Source organism: Puma concolor, chromosome F2, assembly GCF_028749965.1.
Source record: "Puma concolor isolate L17-30 chromosome F2, mPumCon1.1.hap2, whole genome shotgun sequence".
NCBI classification, from domain to species: Eukaryota; Metazoa; Chordata; class Mammalia; order Carnivora; family Felidae; genus Puma; species Puma concolor.
This window is the reverse complement of record NC_141684.1, coordinates 7,063,306-7,091,172: the sequence shown is the minus strand read 5'-3', so window position 1 is coordinate 7,091,172 and position 27,867 is coordinate 7,063,306. Positions and strand designations below refer to the sequence as shown.

Genomic DNA, 27,867 nt, shown 5'->3' with positions numbered 1-27,867 from the left:
CTTTAGTAAAATAGTAAATATATGCTATATAAGGATAGTAAATATATGCTATCCTTCATAAAGTTCTTAATATAGGTCAGGCATTTTGCTGGAATATGTACATATATGTGTATGTATAATTTCTCATCCTTTCAAAATACTTAAGGGATTCACAGGTGACAGGTAAAGAAACAGATTCTGAGATGTGAATGAGCCTGAGTAAAATCATCGATAGTAAATTATGGAAGCCCATCTAACTCCAGGTCCTTTCTCTTACCCCTTGGCCACATTTCTCTGCTTCCACAGATCCGGTGGTGATCGTTAAATTGATTAGCATTGATAATACCGATGTTCCAAAATACTTAGATGTTATTTTCAGGCTCATTTAAATATTAAATAAATACCAATGAAGTCCAAAGTCATTATGTAATTGACTAACACCAGAAACTTAGTAATCAGTTTTAGGGTAGGATTCGCATGTTCATGGACATAGATGTCATTGTAATATATCCAATTTTATCTTACAAAATGACCATTTCTCTAGACCTTTTTGAATTCCACAGTGCTTTTAAAATAACCATTGTGTGCTTGTTATTTTATCTGCAGAATGTCCTCGGTTTGAAGTCTGTCTCCATAGAACTAAGGAAGATGGCTTTTGCCCTTGCTGGGTTTTCTTTTTATTGTTGAGTTGTAAGAGCTCTTTTTATATTCTGAATATTAGACCATAATCAGATACGTGATTTGGAAATATTTTTCTCCTGTCCCATGGATAGTCTTTTCATTTTCTTGCTAGCATCCTTTGATGCATAAGTTTTTAATTTTGATGGTCTATATTTTCTATTAGATATATCTATATTATCTATTAGGTATCTGTTATCTATATTTTCTTCGGTTGTTTGTGCTTTTGCTGGCATATCTAAGAAACTAATGACTGATCCAAAATCACAAAGATCTACATCTATGTTTTCTTCTAAGAGTTTTGTAGTTTTATCTTGAATACTTAGATGCATGTTGCATTTTGCATTAATTTTTGTATATGGTGTGAGGTAACAGTCCAGCTTCATTCATTTGCATGTGGATATCCATTTGTTCTCACACCATATACTGAAAAGACTGTACTATTCACCATTCAGTTGTCTTGGCACCCTGTTGGAAATGAATTGACCATAGACGTGAGGGTTTTATTTCTGTGCTCTCAGTCTCATTCTGTTGATCTTTGTCTCTACCAGTACCTCACTGTTGTGATTACTTAGCTTTGTAGTAAATTTTGAATTGGGGAAATGTAGGGTCTCTCCTCTGGAATGTTCCCTATGTAATGAAAAAGAATGTGCATTTTACCCTTACTGGGTAGAGTGTTCTATAGATGTATGTTAGTTCTATAATTGTCTGTTAGGTATAATTGATTTGTATTGTTCAAATCTTCTATTTCTTCTTTGATCCTTTTTTCAGGCATTATTTTTATTATGGAGAGTGTGATATTGAAGTTCCCAATTATTATGGTTAAATTGTCTATTTCTCCTGGTAATTCTGTCATTTTTTACTTCATGTACTTTGAGCTCTATTATTACTTATGTGTGTATATATTTGCATACATTTTTCGAATTATCATCTTGATAGACTTGACTCTTTTATCATTATAAGTAAATGTCCTTTTTCTCTGGTAACAGTTTTTGTCTTAAAGTCTGTTTTGTCTGATATTAGTGCAGCTACGGTAGTTCTCTTTTGATTCATATTTCCATGGTTTGGTATATCTTCTTTCCTCCTTTTCAATTTATTTTTATCTTTGAATCTAAAGTGTGTCTCTCGTAGACAGCATATGGTTGGATCTTTCTTTTTAAGCAGAATGCCATTTTCTGCCTTTTAATTTATTCCACTTAGTTTAATCCATTTACATTTAGTGTAATTACTGATAAGGTAGGATTTACATCTCTCACTTTGCTTTTTTGTTTTACCCTATGTCTTATGTCTTTTTGGTATCTTACTCTCCCCTTTTGTGGTTAGGTATTTGTTTATTGTATCACTTTAACCCATTACCATTTCTTTTTCTATTTTTTATGTTTTTTTTAAATTATTTTCTTAGCCTGCCCTGCAGACTACAATTTATTTTCTAATTTATATCAGTCTTTCTCAGAATTATACCAACTTAATTTTAACAGGACACAAAAACTTTGCTTCTCTTTAGCTCCGTCCTCTCCTGCCCACCTTTGTATTGTCACTGTCATGAAGATTGCAGCTTCCATACATTGTGTGTCCATCAACACAATTATAATTAGTTCTTCATTCAGTTGGTTTTTAAATCAAATAGGAGAAAAAAAAGTTACTACAAAAACACATCTATAGTTTTGTATTTCCCTAAGTAGCTATCTGTATCAGTGTTACTTATTTTTTCATGTGGACTCAAGTTACTATCTAATGACTTCTCACTTTACATTAAAGACTTCTTTTACTCTTTTGTGTAGAACATGTCTGCTGTTGAATTCTGTTTTTGCTTACTCGAGAATATATTAATTTTTCGACTTAAAAAAATTTTTTTAACATTTTATTTATTTTTGAGAGAGAGACAGGGAGGGGCAGAGAGAGAGGGAGACACAGAATCGAAAGCAGGCTCCAGGCTCTGAGTTGTCAGCACAGAGTCCGACGCGGGGCTCCAACCCACGAACCGTGAGATCGTGACCTGAGCTGAAGTTGAACGCTTAACCAACTGAGCCACCCAGGAGCCCCAAATTTTTCCGTTTTTGAAGGATAGTTCTGCTGGTTATAGAATTCTTAGTTGACAGTCTCTTGCTTCTAGTACTTGAAAAGTGGAATCCCATTGTCTTCTGGCCTCCATGGTTTTTCTTGAGAAATCAGCTTTTGATATTATTGATACTCTCTTTCACATGATGAGCGGCTTCTGTCTTGCTGCTTTAAGATCTTCTTTTTGTCGTTGTCTTTCAACATTTTGATGATGTTTCTAGGTGTGGGTCTCTTTGAGCTTACCTTACTATCAGTGTTTTGAGCTTCTTGGTTGTGTAGATAAGGTTTTTCATCAAATTTGGCAAGTGTTTAGCCATTATTTCTCTTTCTAATCTTTTTGCTTCTTATTTTCCTCTCCTTCTGGGTATCTCATTATGCATATGTTCCTGTCTGATGGTGTTTCACAGGTCTCTGGGACCCTGTTCACTTTTCCTTATCCTTTTGTATCTTCTTCCTCAGAATGGATAATCTCAATTGATCTACCTTCAGGTTTACTTACTCTGTCTTCTGCATGGTTATATCTGCTGTTGAACCTCTCTGGTGAATTTTCCCTTCCAGTTATACTTTGCCACTCAAGAATTACTTTGGATTCTTTACTATTTTTATATCTATATTTAGTGAGGCATTGTTATTACCCTTTAGTTCTGTAGACACAGAGTATCCTTTAGTTTTTAAAATATATTTAAAATAACTGATTTAAAGTCTTTGTCTAGTAAGTCCAGTGTCTTGTCTTCCTCAGGGACCATTTCTGGTGATTACTTTTTTCTCGTTGTATGAACCATACTTTTGTGTTCCTTTTCATATCACCTAATCTTTTTTACTAAGACTGGACATTTAGTGTGTCAGCTATGGAAATCAAATTCTCCTTCCTCCCAGTATTTTCTGTTTTCCTTTTTTTATTTAGTGACTTTTCCAAACTCATTTTGTAAAGTTTATATTTATTATGTGTTATCACTGAAGTGTTTCCTATCTGTTACCTTAGTGGTCAGCTAATGATCGGACGGCGATTTTATTGAATGCCTGGAGACTGAGTACCAAGCAGGTTGGAATAACAGGTCTTTAAAACTCAGCCAGTTGGTTTACAACTAACTCTTTCCTTGACCTTGCCTTTCCTTCTTGTGAGAACCGCAGGGTCATCCTGAGGAGAGAGCCTAGGGTCCTCCCAGGTCTTTCCTGGGCCTGTACATGGCACTGTGCAGCTATGTAGCCTTCTAGATTCCCAGGAGTATGTCAGAGCTTTTCAAAGGGAGAATGGATATCTCATCCTGGCCCTTTTCTAGGTGGCTTTTGATTAGACTGTTGTTTGCTCCAACCACCTCAAGTAGCTGAAATCTTATGTAATTGCCTCTATTTATTTTCCTTAAATACCCTCAGGGAAAAGGCTTTTTGCACTGGATGAGTCCAAGCCAGGTCAAATGCAGTCCTCAGGGAATGAGGTTGAAAGAGCCCCTCCCTGTTCTCCTCCTGCAGTGGCTCTCAGCCTGCTGGAGTCCACTGTGGTCAAGGCTGTGGGTTTTCAAGGCTCCTGCAGAGCAGGGAGTGAAGGGTGGGAATAGGGCTCATTAAAACATCACAGAGCTCACTGCTCCTACCAAGGTTCAGCCAAATTTTTAAAAATAAATGCTCCTTAGATCTCTGCAAACCTTTTGTTAATTTCCAGAGTTTTGACACTGTTGATTCTAACAATTTTTGCCAGTTTCTTTTTGCTTTTACAGAGAGAATTTTTGGAAGTTCTTGTCATTTTTACTGATGTCACTCTTAATATTTTTCTTTACACTATAATTAGATGTGGAGTTAAATGTTAGCTGAATTAATAAAGAGTCACTAAAAGCAGAGTGGTTCTTTTTGTCCAGAAACTTTTCTGAACTTTTTTATACTTCTCCTGTTTTATTGTAGGACTATGATGATGGTTATGGCACTGCTTATGACGAACAGAGTTATGATTCCTATGATAACAGCTATAGCACCCCTGCCCAAAGGTAAGAGACCATCTCTGACTGGACTCTGTTAACAGACACTTGTGCCCTTCCACGTTTATGCACTCTGGGAACCGGATGGTGATCAGACAATGAGGGTAATTTGACTTGGCTTGCTTTGTTTCTTGTTTGTTTTAATTGGAGAGGCCCTCTCCGTCTTAGCAGCTAGCATGCATCACCCCTCCGGAACTTATTGTAGTGTTAAAGCAATGAAGCTTGAAAAATAAAAATTGAAGTTTTATTTACTCTAAAGTTTTAACTCAGTGTTCAGTGTATTCTAAGGAAAAACAATGTCTTCAAAGTCTGTGGCTCTTCAAGTGCCCCAAATCATATGAACAATGTGGAAATACCCTACGTTGTCAGTGCCTGAGGAGGAAAGCCCCAGAAGTTTAGCTTGGCATTCCGAGAAGGTTTCCATTTCTCAGCAGCAGTGATCCTGTTTTCTAACAACTTCAAAGTCATATTTGTGAATAATGAGTTAGCTCCGCTTCATTTTCTAAAGAAGTATTTACCCAGAAATAACTAAGTGTTATCAGAGGCAAAACAGAGCTTTATAGTTACCTCTTGTGATAATATACCTTGATGTTCATTGATATATGAAATCAGTGTTTATTCTGTTCAGAATGTTTTCCTAAATGCCTAGAAACCTCTTGCTTTATGTTTAAAATTCTAAGTGGGGGACAATGATAGACACATGTACAAAACAAAATAGCGGCTTTATGAAGCATAAAAAAATACAAATTGCGTGGTTGTTTTGATGAAGTATAAACCACTTCTGAGCTCACGTGGCACCAGGCAACTTTGAACAGGCAGCTGCTGTTACTCGTGAGCTCTGGTACCCAGGTTGACAAGGATATAAAATTCTTTTTCCTTTCAGGCTCAGGTCACATTTTTTTTCTCCTATAACTTGTAACAGTTGAGACCCTTCAGTCTTGGACTCCCAACTTGGTCTTGGTCTCTGTGAGTGGAAACCTCACACTGGTATCCTTGAGGGTGTTGGCGCAGCCTGGGGGGACCGGCACTGGTAGATGCTAGCCACGACGTCACATAGTATCTCATTTAAGTGTCCTGGCAACTGTATCAAGTATGGGGCACCGTTCTCACTATATAGATGAAGAAAAGGAGCACAGAGCACAAGACGAAGCCATTTGCCAGAAATCCCCTGTGGAGTGTAAACCTCTTACTTGTGTCTCGTTGAGTCTGAATGGTTACAGCAGGAGCTGACGTATCTGTTTTACAAATGGCGAACTGAGGGCTCAGAGAAGTAAAGGAGCAATCCGGAACGTGAGCCTCGACCTAGGGAGCTCGGAGTCTTAATGTTAGAGTGATAGCATTGTTAATATGATGGATCACGAGTGTTCATCCCTTTGGTCATTTATGTAGCCAAAATTTGTTGAATGTCCGTGTGCGTCGGGGATGCTCGATGCTTGGGATACAAAGATTATGGAGGCAAAGACCCTTTGAAAAGCTCACAGGCCAGAAGGAAAAAAAAAAAAAAAATACTTAAGAGTAATGTAATACGGTAATCGTTATGAGAGGTCTGAGGAACACTTCGGGATTTCCCGAAGAAGGCAGCGCTAAAGTCTGGTTGAGAACCCTGAGGACCTTTCACTGAGAAAGGGAAGGGTGAGTGGGAGTCACCAGGGTACAGACAGGGAAGGGCATTTCACCGAGCTGGAAGAGCGGGGCCCGGTGGGGGCAGCACGTGCCATCTGCAACTCCAGTTCATGGGCAGAGCTAGAAGGTGTGAGGCGCGGCAGGGAGGTGGGGGGAGGAGCGGCCGCACTCTCCCCCCTGCGCGTGCTGAGACTCGGTGCCATGGGCAGCGGGTGGCCCGGAGCCCCAGAGAGTTACACGCGAGGCGCGGTGAGTTTCGACTTAGATTCAGAGAGTCATTCCACGGCCATGGAGGGGCTGGACTGACAGGTGGGAAAGCCTCGAGGCAGGGGCCAGTTAAGAGGCTGGTACATCATGAGGCCTTTAAATGTCAGGGAAGACTCACTTAAAGAGGCATCTTGCCTGACAACCCCCCCCCCCCGTCTGCCGTCTTTTTTTTTTTTTTTTTCAACGTTTATTTATTTTTGGGACAGAGAGAGACAGAGCATGAACGGGGGAGGGGCAGAGAGAGAGGGAGACACAGAATCGGAAACAGGCTCCAGGCTCTGAGCCATCAGCCCAGAGCCCGACGCGGGGCTCGAACTCACGGACCGCGAGATCGTGACCTGGCTGAAGTCGGACGCTTAACCGACTGCGCCACCCAGGCGCCCCCCGTCTGCCGTCTTTGAAGTGATCTTTGCAGTGTTGCAACTCATCATACCTGGAGGAGGATGGAGGATTGTGTGAGGGTGGCACACGTTGACAAATTGAGAAGCCACTCTTGGTTAGGTGTTCTGAGTGTTCGTCTAATCCTCATGACCTGTGACATAAACGTCAGTCCTTTCAAAGAAGAAGGAAACTGTGATTTATCAGAATTAGACAACTTGCCTAAGATCACACAGCTTACCGGCAGAGGAGCAGACTTTGAACCTGGGTCCTGCCTACACGTGTCCCCTCACGCCATGTGCCCCCCCAACAGCTGTCCCCCCCACAGCCATGTCCCCCCCCCCCCCACACACACACAGCGTTACTGGGTGTGACTAAGCAGCTGCTCTACTGGAAACTCCTGGAAACTAAGCAGCTATACGATGGAGGTTGACAAGATGGTTTTATGCACTGTATTAGTTTGCTAGAGTTACCGTAACAAAATAACCACAGTCTAGGCGGCTGAGGCAATAGAATTTTATTTTCCCACAGTTACAGAGGCTAGAAGCCCAAGGTCAAGGTCTTGGGGGATTTGGTCTTTCCTGAGGCTTCTTCCCTTGACGTGCACATGGCTGCCTTCTTGCTGTGTCCTCACGGGGTCTTTCTCTGTGCATGTGCATCTCTGGTCTCTGTGCATGTCCACGTTTCCTCTCTTCCAATGGCACCAGTCAGATTGGATGAGGACCCATGCACAGCCTCATTTTAATTTAATCACCTCTTTAAGGGCCCCATCTCCAAATATGCTCCCATTCTGAGGTACTGGGGGGTGGGGCTTCAACATACGATTTGGGGTGGGGGCACAGTCCAGCCCATCATATGCACAGACTGTAACACTTGGTTTAAGCACAACACTGAATGTCTCAGAATTGGAAATCTGGTATAAACCAGTTAGGATACCAAACGTTCAAATCATCCCCAGGACCAAAAAGTGAGTACTAACAAGGAAATCACCACCGATTCTTTTTCTCTCCCTCTCTCTGCCCCTGCCCCTGCCCCTGCCCCCTTTCTCAAAGTAAATAAATAAACTTAAAAAGAAAAGGAAATCGCTACCACCGTCCTCTTCAGCGACTTGAGTGTTTACTCTGTGCTTGGTACTGTTTCGTGGGCTTCACATCAAGTCTCTGTCCCCTCTCAGCGTGCCCCGAAATAGTGCAAAATTCAAGTCTAAACATGCCATTCCCTTGCATACAGGTTCAGAGAGGTTAAATGGCTCATCATCCACACTCGAAAGGCTGAGCAGTGGTACAAACCCACCTTGGCCCCAAAGCGTTCTCTTTGTACTTTGTTGCATTGCCTTTCCAGTCTGCTTTGATCTCAGTGGCTGGAATTAATTCCAATCAGTATGTCCCGTAAACGGTCTTCAAAAATCTAATACTTTGTGATGCTTTTGAATCCCCTAAGAATTAGGCCTCCCATCTGATCAGGAAGCATTGCCTTATCAGACGTGGACTACCTCTCTCAAACCTAGAATTTCATTTCTGCTGCGTATTATTGTGGGACCGGACTGATGGAATTAGGGGCCTTATTTTTCTGATTTTACGTTAGTTCCTTTCGGCAAATAGCATTCACCGCCACCCCTCTCAAGGAGCACACAGCCTTAGTGTTCACTAACAGAGAATGCCCCAGAACACTTGATCCGTGGTCTGAAAGTCCTGGACTTTGCCACTTCAGGTCCTGTAAAATCAACTTCGGACTTCAGTAGTCCTCTCACGTGTGCGTATAGTTCAGTGTTACTGCCGAATTCTTTACTTGGTTGGTCTCCTCTTAGATCGCAGAGCTGTTCTGAAGACGTTCTTTGACGCATGGTGTGGAAGAAAGAGCACAAGCACAGGTTCGACCGCACTGTCCACCGTGGCAGCCCGCACACGTGCCCGCCAAGTGCTTGCAGTGTGGCTGGCGTGGTGGGTGTGCTGGGCGTGTAGGCCATGCGGCAGCGTCCGAAGACTTCGTAGGAGATAGACGATGAAATAAACACCTTGCTAAAATTAATTTTACCTGTTTCTTTTTAAGAAAGCTTTTTTTTTAAGCTTTTTTAAAATGTTTATTAATTGGAAAGAAAGAGTGGTAGGTGGGGGAGGGACAGGGAGAGAGGGAGAGAGAGAGAATACCGAACAGGTTCCACGCTGTGAGCACAGAGCCCGACGCAGGGCTTGAACTCACGAGCTGTGAGATGGCCCTTGACCTCCCGAGCCAGCTGGGCGCCCCTTTTGTTCTTTTTAACGTGGCTACTAGCGAACTTTAAACTACAAATTTCTCGTAGATAATGCAGCCTTAAGTAAGACCGCGGCTTGCTCTGTCTCTGCTGAGACAGCACAGTGTGGTGTCTCTGGATGAGGGCGCGCACCCCTGGGGTAAGCAAACCAACACACCAGGTACAGAGAGGGCCAACACATGGTCATCCTCGTAAACTTCTGATGTTTTGTGTCGCGTGGAAACATAACTTCTTAATACTGTGGTACACGTGCTACACGTGCATGTAAACGGTCACAGTTACGAGATCAAAAATGGTTCTCCTGATACGGATGTGATACGGAAGACTTTTGGAGATCCGGGCCACGGTGGTTAAGAGACTGGTCTACCTGTATTTAGACCCCACGTTAATATTTGCTGGTTATGTGGCTTTGGGCAAGATGTTTGACCTCTCTCAGCCTCAGTTTGTAACGTGTGCAACTTTGCTGCTTCTTTAGACGGCCAGCCTGAAAGTTGCATCAGTCAGGAAAGCCCACAGTCTCTGGGAACCATGGAGAGGGAGGCATGTCAAACACAATAACTTATGGGAGGCACCCAGGGCAGTTGGCGTGCCAGGCAGTTGGGGCCGTGTGGGAGTCACCCGGGGAAGTGTGGGAGGCAGTTAGCACCGCTGAGCTGAGTAAACACCCGCTCTCCTTCCCCAGTTCGAAATCACTCGGCTTCTCATTTCACACAGGGAAGGCACCAGCAAATCCGGAAAGAGTGTGTGTGAGTAAACGATTTACAGGGAGAGTGAGAAGAGAGGGACCTTGCGGAGGGCATGGCCAGTGTCGGTATTTACCGTAAACAGATTAGCAAACTGAGCAGCCGTAACCCACTTGAAAACACAACAGAGCAAAACAGCAGGCCTCTATGGCTGGCCATTGGGTATTATTACCTGCTGTGGGAAAGGGTCCCTTTCAGTAATGACGTTTAAACTTCATGAGCTGGAATCATTTTAGGACGCTGTTTTGTTGCACAAATACCGGTTTCTCTCAGGAGGTTTTACAAGTTAGGATTTTTTTCTCCCAATTTTCAAATACCTTGTATTAAAATTAGAGTACAAATGAGACTCCCTGCAGAGTGAGAGAAAATTCGGTGTAGTTCAGCTACATTTCCCCATTGATTTTTGTAATGACCTTGGTAGTGCTGATGTTGTGGTGTAAAACAAAGCATTGTTTATCTAACTCCACACATTTAATGAGTACCAAGCTGTCAAGACAGTTACTGTGAAGAGAAATGGGAACCGTTCTTTATGATATTGGAATTGTTCTAATACACGCTGGTTCAGAACTAGTTATTGATTGATTTTGGACACACCTCCCGAATAGCTCTGGTGAATTAAAAAGAGCAGGTGTTGAATGGCCTCAGCCCTCAGGGACCTGCCTGCCCCTGCTCTGACAGGACTGGAGTCTTCACAGAAGTCCTAGTTTTGACTCTTGGAAACCCTTTGTAAATATATCCGTTTCGTTCTCAATTAGATGGGATTAGTTCTTCAGCGGATGTTTTATTTATAATCCTACTGACACTTGCCGTTGCACAGCACGGTGACCGTAGCTGATAACACTGCGTTAGACTCGGTGAGTTTGCCGGGAGAGTAGATGCCAGGTGCGGTCACACACAAAACGGTAACTTGGCGAGGCCAAAATAGGTCAAGAGCTTTAAAAACTATCCCAGTGTTGTAGTTGGTGTGTCTCGTAATTGTAAATTCGCAAAGGAATATTTGATCCCTCCTGTGATCACAAAGTAGCACAAAGGCACACACTGCACAATATCGGTTTCACTAAGGCACATCCGTGTGAGTGTGAGGTCTTTCTCCTCTGTGTTCACTTTAACCTTAGAAGGTGGATATGATAATCCCCATTTTAGTCTTGAGAAAACTGAGACCCAGAGAAAGACTTAATAAGTGACCTGAGTTACCCATTTGGTGACTATTGATTTCAGTCCTTTCTCTTTCCGTTACAGGAATGTCCTCCCAAGAGTAGTACACGTATCATTAATGTTTCGCAACATGCTTGCAGGTGGCACACGGCCAGACCTTTTTTTTTAGATAAAGGTCTGATGAGTTTAAAGTTACTGGGAAAATAATCAGCACGTCATGTCAGGCACATGATTTTATGAACGTTGCTGTAATTCGATTACGATACATTAAAGCGGAAACAAAGTCTGTATAGAAAGTGATGTTAGGTCACTAGGTGGGTGGGTGGTGCCCATGATGGCGGACGTCCTGCCACAGGTCCGGAGGTGCCGCAGGGTGGCCGACACCACAGTCAGTGTTTGTCTCCCTGGGTAATGAATGGCCAGCTAGGGAGCGCCACTGCTGCCATGGGAAGGGTGGCCAGTGGGTCCGAGGGCCGTGTTTAGGTCTCCCTGTGAGTTACTGAACTCTCGATACTTTGTACTAAAAGCAAGCCAAGAAGTTTTATAGCTTCAACAGGAAATTCCTTAGAATTAACAAAAAAGGAAATAGGGAAATCTTCCAGATTCATTAATTCGGCACACATTGAAGCAATCAAGTATCAATTAAATACTTAGGAGCATTTGTTACTGTACCAGATGTCCTTGTGCCCGCCATTTCGTTTTATCCCCAAGAACCTCCAGAGGAGCGTCAGGCTTTACTTTTACAAAGAAGGAGACTGACGCTCAGGGAATGTGAACTTGACCAAAGTCACCTAGTTGACAAGTCAGGCCTCCCACGCAGCTCTCTTAAAGCTCGAGCCCGTGTTCTTTTGCTTAACTTGAAGGCAACAAGTGGCAAAACCTGGCCCTGTAAGTGTGGAGAATACCCAAGTCCTGTCCTCCCCTCCGCTCCACGTGGCATCTTCACGGCGATCTTTACAAGCACGTGCAAACATAGGCGAGGGGCGGACACAGGCTAGTGGTAGTAAATCAACTGCCACTGTCAGTGCACTCTTTCGTGTTCTTGAGAATACACGAGATTTATCGCTGAGGAATTGCGAAATAATGGCGGTATGTGGAAACAAAGTCCACCGGGGAGATGTACTACATCATTTGGATTTCGCGCTGCCATCTGCTTAATAGCGTTGAGAAGGCTGAAACGGTGCTTATGATCAGCCATTCAGAGCCGCGACAGATGCTGCGAGCCCGCGCACAGGCCAGGAGCGTCGCTGCTGAAATGTAGGCTGTGTGACAGGGTTTCCAAAAAGTTGGCGTGCTGGTGAGCAAACCCCAGCTTTACACCTTCGCTATAAAATTGCGATCTCCTCGGGGGCTCCCCCTGTGTTTCCTTCCGCCTTGTCCCACACATCCTTAAAGTGTATTTTTGTGGATTTGTAGACTTTCCCTAACAAATCCTCTATGATTTAGTTAAATTGTGGCATGATTTAGTCTCAAAGACGGGGGGGGGGGGGGTGGGGGGCGGGGGGGCTATAACACCCCCGTTCAAAGCAAACCAGGATTTGAATCCCGGCTCCGTCCATCGCTTCCCTTGCTGCGTGGTTTGGGCCTGGTCACTTGTTCAGTCTTCTTCTCTCATCGGTCAAACGAAGACAGTATTTGACTCGTAAGATGGTGATTGGCTGGGACGGTAGGCATGACGTACAGAGCAGAGGTTCGGTAAACTCGCTCACGTGGCACGTACTGGCTGCCACACATTGTGCATTTCGCAGCCTGGTGGCGGTAGGTCCCTGTTACCATCCCATTGTACAGAAATGAGGAAATTGCGGCACGGAGGCCGTGGAACTTCCCTGAGGCTCCTGGAGAGTAAGTGCTAGCTAGAGGTGGCCTGTGAGCGCAGACAGTCGGAGCGTTCTTCTGTACTGTCTGCCGTGCACCGGCTGCTGTTAGGAGTGCTCGGTTACCGCATCTAGAAACTTGTACAGACTTTTTCCGAGGAAGACTCCAGTCGGTAAAATCCCAACAAATAATCTGAATAAAATTATGCATGCCGTTTTGATTGCCTATTTGTGAGACGGAAAAGTATTGAAGGCATCATTTAATTTGGATGATTGGAGTCCTAAAATGTTTGGAGGCACAGACGTGAGGTCAGAGCTTGAAGTTACCTGTGAAGAATGATTTATAATAGAGAACGTCAGGGCGCTTGAATTTCTCAGAATCTAGTCAAACCTCATTTACCGGACTCACAACTTGAGAGGCTGAAATAATTCAGACATAGTACAGATTGTATTTGCCCTTCTGTTTGTCACCACGGAGGGACATGTTCCTTTTGGAAAGTAATTTACAAGTGTTCATCAAGAACCTTAAGTGTCCATAACCTTTGACTCCATATTTGCACAGTAAGTGTCTGAACTTATTTTTCGGTGAGTGTCTGACAGTGGAAGTATGCTTACCAGCACTTTAACGCGAATAAGCAGCTCCTGGCAGAGTTCAGGGAAGGAGATACGACATTTTAGATGTGGGGAAAAAACCTATACGTATCACCTTGGCCGAAGTAACACCGATAAAACAGTGCCTTAAGGAAGGCTGAGTCAAGACTTGGTTCATGAGGATGGAGAGCTAGCTCCTGGATATGAGTCACAGCTCTGTGTCGGCCAACAGTGCAGCTGAGGCCACCTGACCTAACCTACGCTCAGGTTCCTTGTCCGTAAAACGCGGGTGATGCTAACAGTAACTACCTTATAGGACTCTTCTAGAGTTGATGAGCTTAAGTATACGGAAAGCACTTTGAACAGTTCCTGGCACATTGTAAATGCTATCATCAGCTGTCATCACTGTAATTATCTAAAAATCCTTGGGGCTAAGAGTCTGAGATTCAGAATTTTTGAATTTTGGAAAGACAATATGGTTACAGACCATCTGTTACTCAACTCTGGTGGAGGCTTATGCTTCTCCAGGAGAGCGGTTACCCCTTGGATTATTTGAAGTTTAAGATCAAGGAAAATGTGATTACAGAGAGATGAAAAGCATGTATGGCAAATTGAAAAGCGAAGAGATTTCTGAAGAGGGACGTGGTGCTCAGCCTTGGCGGTTACCAATATAACAAGATTGTTCGTGCTAGCAACTGACTGTTAAATAGGATGGATTAAAGGATTAGTGAAGGACCATCCCATCCATTAGAAGTCATCGCGGTGGCAAGGACTCTCTCGATTCGGCCCCGATTTTGTCTGCAGCCTCATTCAGGTCACCCACCGATACAGTCCAACCTTACGTTGAATTGTTCAGTCTCGGCTTGTGAGTAATTTGCTCGATCACACATTCAGTAGGTGTCAGAGCGTAAGTTATGAGAGTAAATTTAATTCCTTCATGGCTCCTTCAGTTGTTTTCCCTACATAGACCTTTTAAGGACGTTGTGGTTGTTTGGCATATTTGTATAAAAATTAGATGTGATTTCTTTTAGACTTTTCCAGAATGGCACAAACAGGATGATTTGCTTTTCTATACATTTTAGTCCTTGCCACATCGCTTGCATGAGCAGCGGGCTCCCTGAATCCGTGGTTTTCTCATCCGGCACGTGTCCCTGACCCTGTCTTCGTGGCACATCCCCTTCCTTCCGTGTCCTGTTACGCACTAAGCCGACCTTCTGTGTGTTCAAAATGCTCTCCTTGCCCCTCCTCTCCAGTGTGCCTTCTAGACTGTTGAGACTCTGTCTGCTTTTTATACAGAGAGGCCCTCGAGAGACCCTTTGTATTCATCTGTCTGTTCTCAGTACCTAGTGCAGTCTGGTCAGACAAGTGATCTACCTGTGTTTTCAGTTAAACTAATAACATTCAAGAAGTCAGCATCTGTTTCAAAAGTTCCTTTACTGGAAACACAGTAAGAAGTCTGATAGCATTGAACATCTCCTGTGAAAATGCATGCAGTCCTCCCTCCTCCGGCTGTGTAGGAGCATCCCTGATAACAGTCGTAAATAAAGAAAAAGCAGGTGCCCCGACCAGTCTTCTGTTTATTTTTTTAAATCTGGGTCTTGGTGTAGCACAGCTATCTGGAAGTTTTTAGACTCTACAGGTAACTTCGATGGGCCAACGATGCCAACGTTGAGGACTACCCTTCTTGACTAATAAGCATTATGTAATGAGGTATTATTTATACCTTCCTAGTGCCTGGCAGCTAGTTGCTAAGTAAATGTTTGTTTCCCAAAGAAATAAGTTATTGGCATTTCTGTAACGTCTTCCATTCTTTCGTTCAGCGAATGATTGTTGAGTACCTACTGTGTGCCAAGAACTCTCCTAGATGCCTGACAAGTGTCAGTGAACAAAAAGGATAAAGGTTGTGCCCTTAGAGAGCTCAAATCTGGTGCTACTCATGTCTAAATATGACAGTCATGCTTAGCTTCATGGAGGAGGTGATCTAAGACTTGAACGAGGTGACAGTTTGCCCCGGGGACATCTGCAGGAGCAGAGGCCTGTGGAAAAGATCCTGGGGGTCCATCTCATGTATTCTGGCATCTTTAAGGGCCGTGTTCTGCCCTTTGAACTTATAATTTTAAGTTCTTTGGGTAGAAAACTTCAAATTTCCCTTTGGAATAAGATATTTTTGAATGATTTGGGACAAAATGTTTTCACTGTCCAAGAACATGCTGTAATGGCTTCCTATCCTTCTATCTCAGTGTGGTTGAAGGGGCTTGCAGACTTAAATCTCTGAAGTTACAGGAAGAGACTGTTGCCTACACTCACTGACTCCCTGGCCTGTGGCAGCTTTGGTTGGCAGGATAATGGCTCTCAAAAATGCCCACATCCCAATCCCCAGGATCCATGTTTCCTTACGGGGCAGCAGGGACTTTGACTTTGCAGATATGGTCAAGGATCTTGAGGAGGGGAGACTATCCCTCATGATCATAACTGAAAATTCTTTTACCAAAATATATTAGCACATCAAAACTCGGTTACTTTCCACAACCAAGTAGAGTTTATCTCAGCAACGCAAGATTTCTATCGTACATGAAAGTCAATCAGTGTAATTCGCCACATTAACTAAGTAATGGAGAAGAATCATGTGATCGTTTCCACAAATTTGGGAAAGATGTTTGACAGAATTTAACAAACAGAGATGTGGGCAAACTGGAAATGCAGGGCAGTTTTTCCCAAGTTGATAAAAGACATCTGCCAGAACACACACACACACACACACACACACACACACACACACAGATACACACCCTCAAGCTGACATCAGACTTAACTGAAACAGTCCCTGCTTTCCTGCCAAGGCTAGGGGCACAGCAGCTTTGAGAGCCCCCGCTTGCACTCGTGTTGTGCTGAGAGGCCCGATCTGTGCAGGAAGGTGAGTAAAAAGGAATGATAGGCATACAGACTGAAAAAGAAGAAGTTGACTGTCTTTATTCACTGATAACTTGATCAGGTGGTTGCAAGTCCTAAGGGACCCACGAAAAGACTATTCAGACGAATCAGTTAGTTTATCAATTGTAACGCAGTCAGTATACAAGTCCTGTGTTTCCATGCACTAGCAATTAACAAGTGGAAGACAGTCCCCCAGAGAGACCATGTGCTATAGCATTGGAAAACATAAAATACATAGGACCATTTTTAAACAGCTTTATTGACACATATTTTACATGCTGTACAATTCACCATTGAAATTAAAAAATGTAATTACTTTTAGTAAATTTGCAGAGTTGCGCACCGTGCCGTCCCCATAATCCCATCTGAGCACGTCTTTCTCATTGCCATCCAGTCCCTCCTCCCTGTTACGGTGAATCCCTTTCCTAGCTCCAACCCCAGGCCCCCACCAGCATCATTTTTATCTTTCCAGATTTCCCTTTTCTAGGCACGTTAGATAGATAGACTCAAACTGTCTGCTCTTCTGCATCAGTATTTTTCACTTGGCATTGTGTTTTTGAGGTTCACCCCCATTATAACATTTATCTGTGGTCTTCTTTTCTTACCGAATGGTGGTCCATTTATGGGTAGACTCCACTCTGTGTATACATTGCCCAGGTGATTCATACGGGGTTGTTTTCACTTCTTAGCTCTTACGAATGGCACTGCTGTGCACACTGGTGTGCAAGTCTGTGTGAGCTTGTGTTTTCACTTCCCTCGAGTAGATATCTAGGAGCAGAGTTGCTGAGTCCAGTGGTAATTTTATGGCTGACTTTTTAAGAAACTGCCCAACTGCTTTTTGAAAGCAGCTCCACCATTTTAAATTTCCACCAGTGATGTGTGAGGATTCTTAGGGGTAATTTTAGCAAAAAATGTGCAAGACCTCTATACTGACCACGGTTAGTAAAACACTGCTTATAGGAAGTAACGAAGACGAAGCTAAATGGAGACACGTGCCCCATGCTTTCGTACTGGAGAACTCAATGTTGATGAAGATGCTGGTTCTCCCCGAAATTATCTATAAATTCGGTATAGTCCAGAACCTCTATAGGTAGGTTTGTATATTTGTTTATTTAAATTCAGAGGACCTAGAGTAGCCAAAGCAGTCTTGACGATGAAGAACACGTTTGGAACACTGACTTCCCGATGTACAAAACCAGAGTAAGGGAGACTCCGTGGTACTGTGCAAGCGTGGGTAATGGGCCAGTGACTGTCCAGAAATGGCCCCACACTCAACTGCTTTCGAGGGCACCAGAGCAATTCGGTGGGTAAAGAATTGTCTTTTCAGTAAGTGTAATGCTGTAACAATTAGGTATTTGAGTAGCAGGGATAGATTTGATTCCCCCCCCCCCCCCCGCTGCCCCCTCCCACCCCTCACTCACTCCGTTTACAAATGGTAATCTGAGATGGTTCATGACTTCAGGGTGGAGTTAAATTTATAAAACTTATAGGAAAAAATACTGAAAAAATAGAAATGAAGAAAAGATTTAGAAATTTGACTCTATCAAAATTTCAAACATCTCCTAATCAGAGGACGTCATTAAAAAAATAGACAAGCCACTGTCAGGGAAAACATCTTTGCAACACATATATCTGACAAAGGACTTTTATCTGAACTCTATAAAGAAACTGTGAAACTCAGTAAGAAAAACACAATCCAGTTTTTATGATAGGCAACAACCTAGACCAGAAGTGTCACAAAAGTATATGTTCAGATGGCCACGAAGAATATGCAGAAGTGCTCAGTCATTGGTCGTCCAGGAGGTGCAAATGCAAGTTACAACCTCAGTGGGGCACCACTGCACGTGCCCTCCCCCCTGCCCACCCCTTGAGCGGCTAACATGAAAATCATGGACAGCACCAAGTGTGGGCACGGTTACAGGGCAACTGGAACTCATACATGTGTAAAATGGCACAACTATGAGATGTTTGGCCGTTTCTTCAAAAATGTTGAACATAGGGACATCTGGGTGGCTCGGTTGAACATCAGACTTGGGCTTGGGTCATGATCTTATGGTTGGTGAGGTCAAGCCTCGCATCAGGCTCACCGCTGTCAGGGCAGAGTCTCCTTCTGATCCTGTCTCCCTCTCTCTCTGCCCCTTCACCGCTTGCACGCTCTCTCTCAAAAATAAACATTTTTTTAAAATAAATAAATGAACAATAAAGATGTTGAACATCTATCTACCCTATAAACCAGTAATTCTACTCCTGATAATTTTATCCCAGAGAAATAAGAATATGTATCTAGAAAAAGCTTTATGTAACAGTGTTCAAAGTAACATTATTTTTGAAGCCGAGCCTGGAGACGGCCCAGACGCCCTTCCACAGAGGAATAAACTGTAATGTCCTCAGTGGAATGTTGTCCAGCAGCGGGAATGGACGAAATCATGGTAGCTGCCGTAGCGTGGGTGAAAACTCTAAGAAAACTTTTAAAAAGTACTTCCTACAAAGCTGTCAGTTTAGTAGCCATCTACTTAACGGCCACTGATGATGGCCATCTTACCAGGCAAACCAGCAGCGGGAGAAGGGAGCAAACACGTGCAGTGGTCCCATGAAGGTCACGACTTGGAGCATGCTGGTAATAACTAGTCCAAGGTGAGGCTGATGCCTACGGCGCCCCCGGGGGGTGCGCGGAGTGTCCAGAGAAAGATCGGTGGAGGCCAGGTTGTGGTGGACCCGAATTCCAGGCTCCTGGAGTTTACACGATTTTTCGGTTCTTACAGACCAATATGCTCTCCACACCCACCACCACCATGCTGGTCCAGGGTCATGTCGTCTTGCTTGCTTCTAGAATACCAGACTTGCTGTTCGAATGCCCCACCTCCACTTGCAACAACCCCTTTCCTGTCGTTTCCCCATACTGCAGCAGAATGAGGTTTTTTTTTTGTTTTTTTTTTTTTAAATGTACTGTAATTATAGCTTCTCATACTGTTAGACAGTTTTCCTTCATAACTGCAATTTTATCTTGAAGTAATTCTGTGATCAGTGTCTGCCTTCTTTAAGTTTTTTTGCTGCCATACCCCCCAGTGCCTAGCACAGTGCCTAAAACATAGAAAATGCTCAGTAAATACTTATTGACTAAATATGGGGAGGTAGAATTTAACTCCGCATTAGCAATTTTAAAACAGAGTAGACATTCCTATTTTAATTTCCTAATGTTGGATTTGAATTTACATACAATTGCTGTGGGGAGCGTACTTGAAATTATCTCCGTTCTACATATTTGAAAGAGTGAGACTGAATAATCTGATATGCACACTGATGCCAGTTACTGTCTGCCAGATTCTTCAGGAATACTGAAAACCATTTGCTAGTCCATCGTTGTCTCACAGGGTTGCTGACGAGCCCACAGAAAGTCAAATGAAGTTCCTTCCACTCTCACATACATAATATTTCACATGCATAGATACTGCTGATCACAGTCAGCTTTCTTTAAAAGTAATAGATAATGGCTTTGATTATCCCACTGTCAGATGGATCTACCAGAAATCTTTTCCAAAAGACACCTCTGTGTAGCAGGTGGACGCCCTCGCTGAAAAAACAAACTCAAGATACCGTGAACAACTGCATTAACAAACGGTCCCATGAAATACTGTAAACTGCTCATAAAATGTGGATAGACCATTTTGAATGCAATGGAAAGAGCCAGAGGAACCAGTACTCAACGATTATGTGCCTTGGCACAAGCCGTACTCGGTCTTGGGGCTTCACAGAGATGCATGGAAATAGGCTGATAAACCCAGCCCTCGTTTTTGTTCCCTGTCCAAAATACCCTTTTTTTATTTTTTGGACGTTATGTACATAAACCATTCTTTTGAAATTAATTCTCAGCAACTTTCCCAACCTCCTTGTCACTTGGGGACTCATCCTAACTCTGCCCTCGCAGGCCCCCCCCCCCCCCCACCGCCGCCACACTCCAGTCTGTGGTGACAGTTACGTTCCATCACATTCCAACACGCAGTCTTGATGCTTCAGATAGAGAATTCTCGTCCAAACTTCTTGGGATGTCCAGGGGCAACCTGGGTGGCTCAGTTGGTTAAGTGGTCAACTCTTGATTTAGGCCCAATCCATGATTTCACAGTTCATGAGATCAGGCCCCACATGGGGCTGTGCAGAGCCTGCTTGGGATCTCCTCCCTCTCTCTCTCTCTCTCTCTCTCTCTCTCTCTCTCTCTCTCTGCCTCTCTTTCTCTCTGAAAATAAATAAATGTTAAAAAAAATTTCTTGGGATGTCTAGTGATGATGTATGTAATTGATAACAATTTTTAAATCCTCTTTTGCCAGAAAAAATGTTATAAACAACTGATCTTGTATTTCATCATAAGAGATCTTAGTTCTAAACATTAATGTTTCTGACAAATTAATTCATCGTTGCAGTTAACAGCTATAGGACAAATACTGAAGCTTGAGTCAAGAGACCAAACTTTGGATCCCCAGCTGTCACGTGTTGTGTAGATGTGAGCAAGCCAACAGGAAGCTTATGAAACCTTATATTTAATGAATAAAGTGAATGGACAAAACAGTGCCCACCTTCTGGAAAGTTAAATGAGGCTACGAAATTGCAGAGTACTCTGCAAATAGAAGGAAACTATTGTTTTTTTTTTTGTTGTTGTTGTTAGCTTTGTGTCACTGAGGGTGAGCTCCCGACTCTCTTGCTAAGGAGAAAAAGGTTATGTAACACCAAACTAAGAACTCTTGAGAAAAATACTTCTCGCTTAGAAAGAACCTCTGTTTCGGGGCGCCTGGGTGGCGCAGTCGGTTAAGCGTCCGACTTCAGCCAGGTCACGATCTCGCGGTCCGTGAGTTCGAGCCCCGCGTCGGGCTCTGGGCTGATGGCTTGGAGCCTGGAGCCTGTTTCCGATTCTGTGTCTCCCTCTCTCTCTGCCCCTCCCCCGTTCATGCTCTGTCTCTCTCTGTCCCAAAAATAAATAAACCTTGAAAAAAAAAATTAAAAAAAAAAAAAAAAAAAAAAAGAAAGAACCTCTGTTTTGATAACAGTAATGACAACTGTCCTTAAACAAGAGCTTGAGGTGTGTATGTACCACATTGTCTTATATAAACCTCACAACATCTCAGGAAAGACTGAGTTTCAAAACCCTTCTCCAGGGGAGAAAATCGGATCAACTTTGCCTGAGTTGACACAGTAAATGCTGGAGCCTTGCTCCGGATGCTAGGCTTTTTGCTTGTCCACCTCCAGAGCCTAGGTCTTAACTATTAATTACATGCTGCCTTCCAGAATGATTACAATAAGATGAGGAGCCTGCTTAAAGATGAAACGATGAGGGTCTAAGGAAAGTAACGTTAGCACAGCCTCAGCGTCAGTGGTGTTGCCATGAAACACGCTGAGCGTCATTGTGACTTGTTTGCGTGCACGACTCAGGTGTGTTGGAGGGAGAAGAAAGGCCCCGTGTGAACTGAAGACACTCTGTAAACAAATTCTTTTTTTTTTCTTCTTTCCTTTTTCTTGGAATCTAATCAAAATTCATCTTTTTTTTTTTTTAATTATGGAGAACCATCTGCAACCTTTTAAGCAGCTTTTGATAGGAAGAAGAAAAGAAAACAGTTTTCTGTTCAAATAAGAAAGCACAGTTGCATATGTCTGCATCAGAAAACTAAAGAGATGCTCAACATCCCTCATTTCAGGACGCAGTGCTCTGTCTTTTAGGACGGGGATGAGATCTGGATTACCCATAAATTCAAACAAATGAGAGGTTTATTTTCTTTCATGTAAGAATACCAGCAGCTGCAGACTTTGAGCACAAGTCTTCGTAGTTACTAAGAAACCAGGCCTCTTCCTTCCTTTTTTCCCCTGCCCTGTCTCCTGAGGCTCCTCCCCGTCTCCAGATGGCTGTTGTGGTTCCAGCCGTCCCGGCAGGGTTCAGGCAGAAAGGAGGAGGCAGAGAGCGCTGCACCGCCTGGCTGGGTCAGCCTTCTGTTAGCATACTTCCCAGAAGTTTCACCGCAAGAGTTACTGCTTCTGCGTCACCTGCAGAAGTGGCTGAGAAAGGGAGTTGTGGGGATTGATCCCTTGTCACTGGCACCTCTCCCCTCGGGCTCACAAGGAGTCTTAAAGGAGGGGCGCCTGGGTGGCTCAGTTCATGATCTCCTGGTTCGTGGGATTGAGCCCTGCATCAGGGTCTGTGCTGACAGGGTAGAGCCTGCCTGGGTTTCTCCCTCTCTTCCTCTCTCTGTCCCCCCTGCTCTCTCTCTCAAAATAAATAGACATTTAAAGAAAGAAATAAAGATGAAGTGTGTGTGTGGAGGGCGTGGGGAGTACCTAGAACAGTATATGGCTCACAGTAGGCATTTGGTAAGTGTGGTCTGTTACTACTGTTACGTTAAAGCTTTGCACGTCTGGCTGCCCAAAACCGGCATCGGGCAGTAGCGGTTGAAATAGGTCCTCTTTCGGTCAGGCTTGCCAGGAACTTCCAGGCCACGGGCTCCCTCATTGCCCCCCCCCCCCCCCCCCCCCCGCCTGCCTGAGTCGTCTTGCCCAGAAGGTGGTACTCCCCAGCCCTGTGGAGAACAGAGTAAAAGAAAAAAGGATTCTGAGCGGCTCCCGAGAGATTAAGGTTAAATATAAAACAAGTATCTTCTGCCAGGCCTGTTCAAGCGCCTTACTGTGGCAAGTCATTCAGGCTTCGTTTCTGGAAGTCTTCGGAAGTGGAGAGAGAACCCTTTCTCTCCGATGATTAAGACAATTTGGCCTGAAGGCAGGGGATGGGCCACGTGACCTCTCAAGGTGGCTTTCTTCCCTCTGACTCCGCAGAGTACCTGCAAGTTCCTTTACTTTATGGTGAGGGCAAATTTAGAAGTACCCCACAGCAGAGAGTGTGGGGGGCGGGGGATCAGCCTTAAACGACAAGCTCTGTGTGTGTCTGATTCTGTGGCCAACCTACGTTAGCGGTTAAAGTCTTTGCGTCTGACAAAGTAATTGTTACATCTGAAATAAGACTTTGCAAATGTACTTACAACAGTAGGGTTAAGAATCAGGTCACGTTTACTGGTCACTGACGAAGGGGCAGGCTGGTGTTTTGTGCACGTGAACTCGTGTCGGGATTACTCATCCATTCCCTCCCTCCCCTCGCAGACCCAGCCGCTGTCCCTTCCCCTTCCCAAGAAGCCGCAAGCCAGACGGCTCGGTGACTCCTTCGTTCAGTGTCTTTATTGAGCACCTCTTAGTTCTGAGACGCTCCTAGAAGCTGAAACACAAAAAGAGTAAGCCGCCTGCCTGAGGTTACACTGCTTCCGAAAGCAAGGACAGGATTCAAAATCCAGTGAACCTTTTTATCCAGAACCTGTGCTCCCTCCACGTGTGCCGAGTCCCTAAGTGATCTCGTGAGCTCAGGGTTTTCAGTACCTTTTATGTGGCCATGACCGGATTTATGTGCCCGGTGCGGCTCTGTCTCCTGACCTGTAGATATCCCTTCCCAGAGGCCTGTCAGACCCGGCGTGCCCGGGGCTCACCTCCGGATGGCACCTGCCCCAACTCCGTCAGTGGCAGTGCTGGTTTTCCCTAACCCCGGGGAAACTGCCGGTAACTTTCCCTCTCCCTCGAGATCTAAAACAGAAACCGAAGGCTTCCCGTGGCCTCTCTGGCTCTGTGCGATCCGCCAGAGCCTCCTCCCCGACCGTTGCTCCCCCCACACTGCCCTTCCGGCCCCCCAGATGTGCCAAGAGTGAGCCCACATCCCTCACGTGACCGTCCCCCTGCCTGGGACGTGTTCCCGCGGGTGGTGCCTGCACCTGCTTCATGGCCTCACAGGACACCCTGGTAGCAGGGGTTCTCTGGGTAGGCTGTGAAATACCAGCTTGATTCCAGGCCTTTCTGCCTTCCTGCTCTTCTGATTCTCGCCGTGTTGATACACGAACTGTGTACGGCCTGTCCCTCCCACTATAATACAAGCTTTACGAAGGTCGTGAATTCGTTTTGTTTCTTTAAACCTTGACTCCACGACTGAATGAACGAATGCAGGCCCGAAATGCTTGGCTCACAGCAGTTGGTTCGGCAAATAGCTTCGCGTGGCAGAGCCGCGACCCCCCCCCCCCCCCCCGAAGCCAGAAGCCACCCGGCCCTCCCGCGGCGCCCCGCGCTTGTGCCCTCGCGGCGGCCAGGCCTCGCTTTGCACGAGGGAGGCTGGAACAGCGACAGGGTCTGCGCTAAGTGACTGGGTTAGGTGCATGTATCCTTCATAGGGGACCCATCGAAATGTAAGCTATTAGTGATGTCACAGCGCAGCTCAGACTGCGGTAGCCTCTCTTCGACAAAACCAGATGACTGACGCATACTTAAAGGTAACCAGTTCACTATCAATTTATTCGTAAAGAAGAAGAAGTTCTGTTTTCTCATCTGTCATTTTAAAATCCTCTTTTGTCTCTGAAAACAATAGGAGACAAACTTTTCAGTTACAGTTCCTAAAATGTTTATGGTTTTGACCCATTTTTAAAATAGGATTCTACTGTAAATTGAAATTTCTGTTAACTCGTAATCATTTGAATAGAGAACACGAATAATTCCCCACGGTTTTTTAAACCCCTTTTTCCACTTACTCTATTTACCAAATCTTATTTCTGAGCTTAGGAAACATGGCAAATGTATTTTATTTTTTTTTATCCTCAAGTTCGTTAGCATGCAGTGTAGTCTTGGCTTCAGGAGTAGAACCAAGTGATTCATCACTTACGTGGAACATCCAGTGCTCATCCCGAGTGTCCTCCTTAATGCCCGTCACCCGTTTAGCCCATCCCCCGGCCCCCCTCCCCTGCAGCAACCCTCACTTTGTTCTCTGTATCTAAGAGTCTCTTATGGTTTGCCTCCCTCTGTGTTTTTATTTTATTTTTCCGTCCCTTCCCCTATGTTCCCCTGTTAAGTTTCTCAAATTCCACATATGAGTGAAATCATAGGATATTTTTCTTCCTCTGACTAATTTCACTTAGCATAATACCTTCTAGTTAATGGCAAGATTTCACTTTTCATCACTGGGTAGTATTCCATTGTACTCACGTGTGTATACATTGTACTCACATGTATACACCGCCTCTTAAATCTGCCTTTGTTTTCCCTCCCTTATCACCCTTGCGATGGGTCCTCTCCTGAGCGATGGAACGTCTAACATCAGGTTAACAATATCAACTCCGAAAGGTCTGGAATTCCAAAAATCAGACCTTAAATTTTCGTGCTAAAAGAATTACTAGAACTTGCTCTCAGAGAAATAGGTTCCCTGGTTAAACCGTAAATTATATCTGGCCATTTAAGCTGAGCATTTAAATAGTCGAGTTATTGGCAAATGGATATAATGTTTTTAATTCCTAAAGAGAACTCTTTATTTCAAACCTTTTTACTTCTGTTTTCTTGCATTCTGGGCACTAGAAAGTGACATGTACCGTGAGGAAATTGAAACTGTCCCCACGTTAGATCTGTGCCTGATGGATCTGGGGAGGTCTACGCATCTGTCCTGCTTACACGAAGTTTAAGTTTCCCCTGACTCTTTTCCCGATCTTGCCAGAAACGGCGGTTTTTGATCCTGGTACGTGTGAGACCTGGGGCCGGGCGGCTGTGACACGGAGCTCTGTCCGCAGGCTAGTTCTGTGAGTGAGCCCTTCTTCCTCCCCAGTCACCTGGTGGACGGAGAGACATTGTTCCAGATCAAAGAATCATTCTTCAGGCCAGTGTGTAGGAGTCACTGTGCTCTCACCCACTTCCTGCAGGCAGGTGACCTGTGCCCGGGCTTAAAGCCTTCGGTCTCAGAACTCCTCTGTCCTTTATTGTAAGGGCCACGAAGCCGTCTGATGTGTGTGGCTTGTATCTGTCAACATTTACCGCATGTGGAATTAAAAACAGAAACTTTAAAAATAGGTATTAATCATCAAATACATGACAGTAGTCAACTCATTGCATGTTAACATAAAAAAAAAATCTGTTTTTATGGAAAAATCACTACTTTCCAAAACAAAAACAGTATTGTTTTATATTTTTGCAAATCTCTTTAATGTCCAGCTTCATGGGAGCTAGCTAGATTCTTCTCTCTGCCTCTGTGTTCAGTCTGATGGGACATGTTGTTTGGGTTGAAGTAGTTGGAACCACAAATACACAGTTGGAGAAGAAAAGAATTTTGACAGCTTTGCACCTAACTGTGGGTATTCTTTGATGACTCCACCGAAACTTGGCAAGTGGTAGTTTCTGAAAGGTTAGCTGCAGCGTGGATTCTGAAACCACATCAGTAAACTTGTCATACTCTGTCTCACTGAAACGCCTTGGTCCGTCTTCCATTTGGTGGGTTTGGAAACATGGGACCTGGGTCACACGAAAAACACTGGTTCGCTGGGACGTGCGTGTTCTCACGGTCCTGTGACGCATTTCCCTGGGCAGTATGAAAGAGCCGTATCTGTTGCCACCACCACCGGTCTCAACAGAGAGGTCTGTAGAAGTACTGCCTTATTATCCGTTTACAGTGGTCAGTACTAACTTTCCAAAATTGCAGCGCATACCTGAAAGCTCGAATTGAGTCATCGGTAACAAATACTGTCAATTTTTCCTGAAGAGACAGGCTCACTTCGTTCATCTCTGAGAACGTGTCTGCCACATACGTGCGTCGGAGTAACCATAGTCTGTCTGCACTTGATTCTTTCAAGTGGAAAGCTGTGCTGCGAGAAAGCCCGAGGTCACCCCCACGCCCCAGCCAGCCACCGACCTCCCGTAAGCACCCTTCTGTTTCATCATGCAGAATAATAGTCGAGATCTATTAAAATTAGTAATCTGTACTGCTTCATCGAGGACATGTTTAAACGAACATACTTTTTAAAAAAAATGTTTTTTAAGTTTATGTATTTATCTTGAGAGAGAGCCCCAGCAGGGGAGAGGCAGAGAGAAGGAGAGACAGAATCCCAAGCAGACTCCACGCCACCAGCGCAGAGCCCGATGTGGGGCTCAGACCCGTGATTGATGGCAGGGGCTCTTAGGAGTGCCCAGGCCACACTTGGAACACCACCGCTCTAGGCCGGTTTGCGCACACAGGATGCATATACTAGGGCTCTGGGAGAGCGAGGGGTGAGAGCCGCCCCCAGTGGCAAGCGTAGGAAGCTAGTTATCCAGGGCCCTTTAACCCTCATGCAGCCCTTTGGTCCACTGAATTGTCCTCACGCCGTCAGCTCCCTGAGGGCAGAAGTGTGTTCCCTGCGTGCCCATCACACGTGGGGTGCTGTGAAGCCAGGGGTGGCCTACGAAGAGGGGCTGGCCCTGGCCTCCCTCCCACATCAAAGCTGCCTCATCCAGATTTGCGATGCTCAGGGGAAGAGGGACAAAGGATTAACAGCCTTGCGTTTACATCTGAACACGCTTTGCAAAACCCGGAAGACAGGAATGAAGTGCCCTTACCCCCATCTCTCCCGTCTTGG

The 27,867-nt window shown here is 44.5% G+C and overlaps 1 protein-coding gene across 6 annotated transcripts in view; it reads left to right on the top strand.

The window, feature by feature from the left end:
- Positions 1-27,867, top strand: part of KHDRBS3 (KH RNA binding domain containing, signal transduction associated 3) — a 192,855-nt gene that overhangs the window by 144,737 nt on the left and 20,251 nt on the right. For 5 of the 6 annotated variants that reach the window (XR_015246704.1, XR_015246705.1, XM_086695314.1 and 2 more), the window contains exon 7: positions 4,612-4,694. Coding sequence is in view for 4 of the 6 variants with exons in the window: in XM_086695314.1 (XP_086551440.1) it covers positions 4,612-4,694 (83 nt within the window). In the remaining 2 variants the exon portion in view is untranslated. Of the gene's footprint in view, positions 1-4,611; positions 4,695-8,760; positions 8,914-27,867 lie in introns of those variants that run through there. The other variant, XM_086695317.1, reaches the window with a different exon arrangement.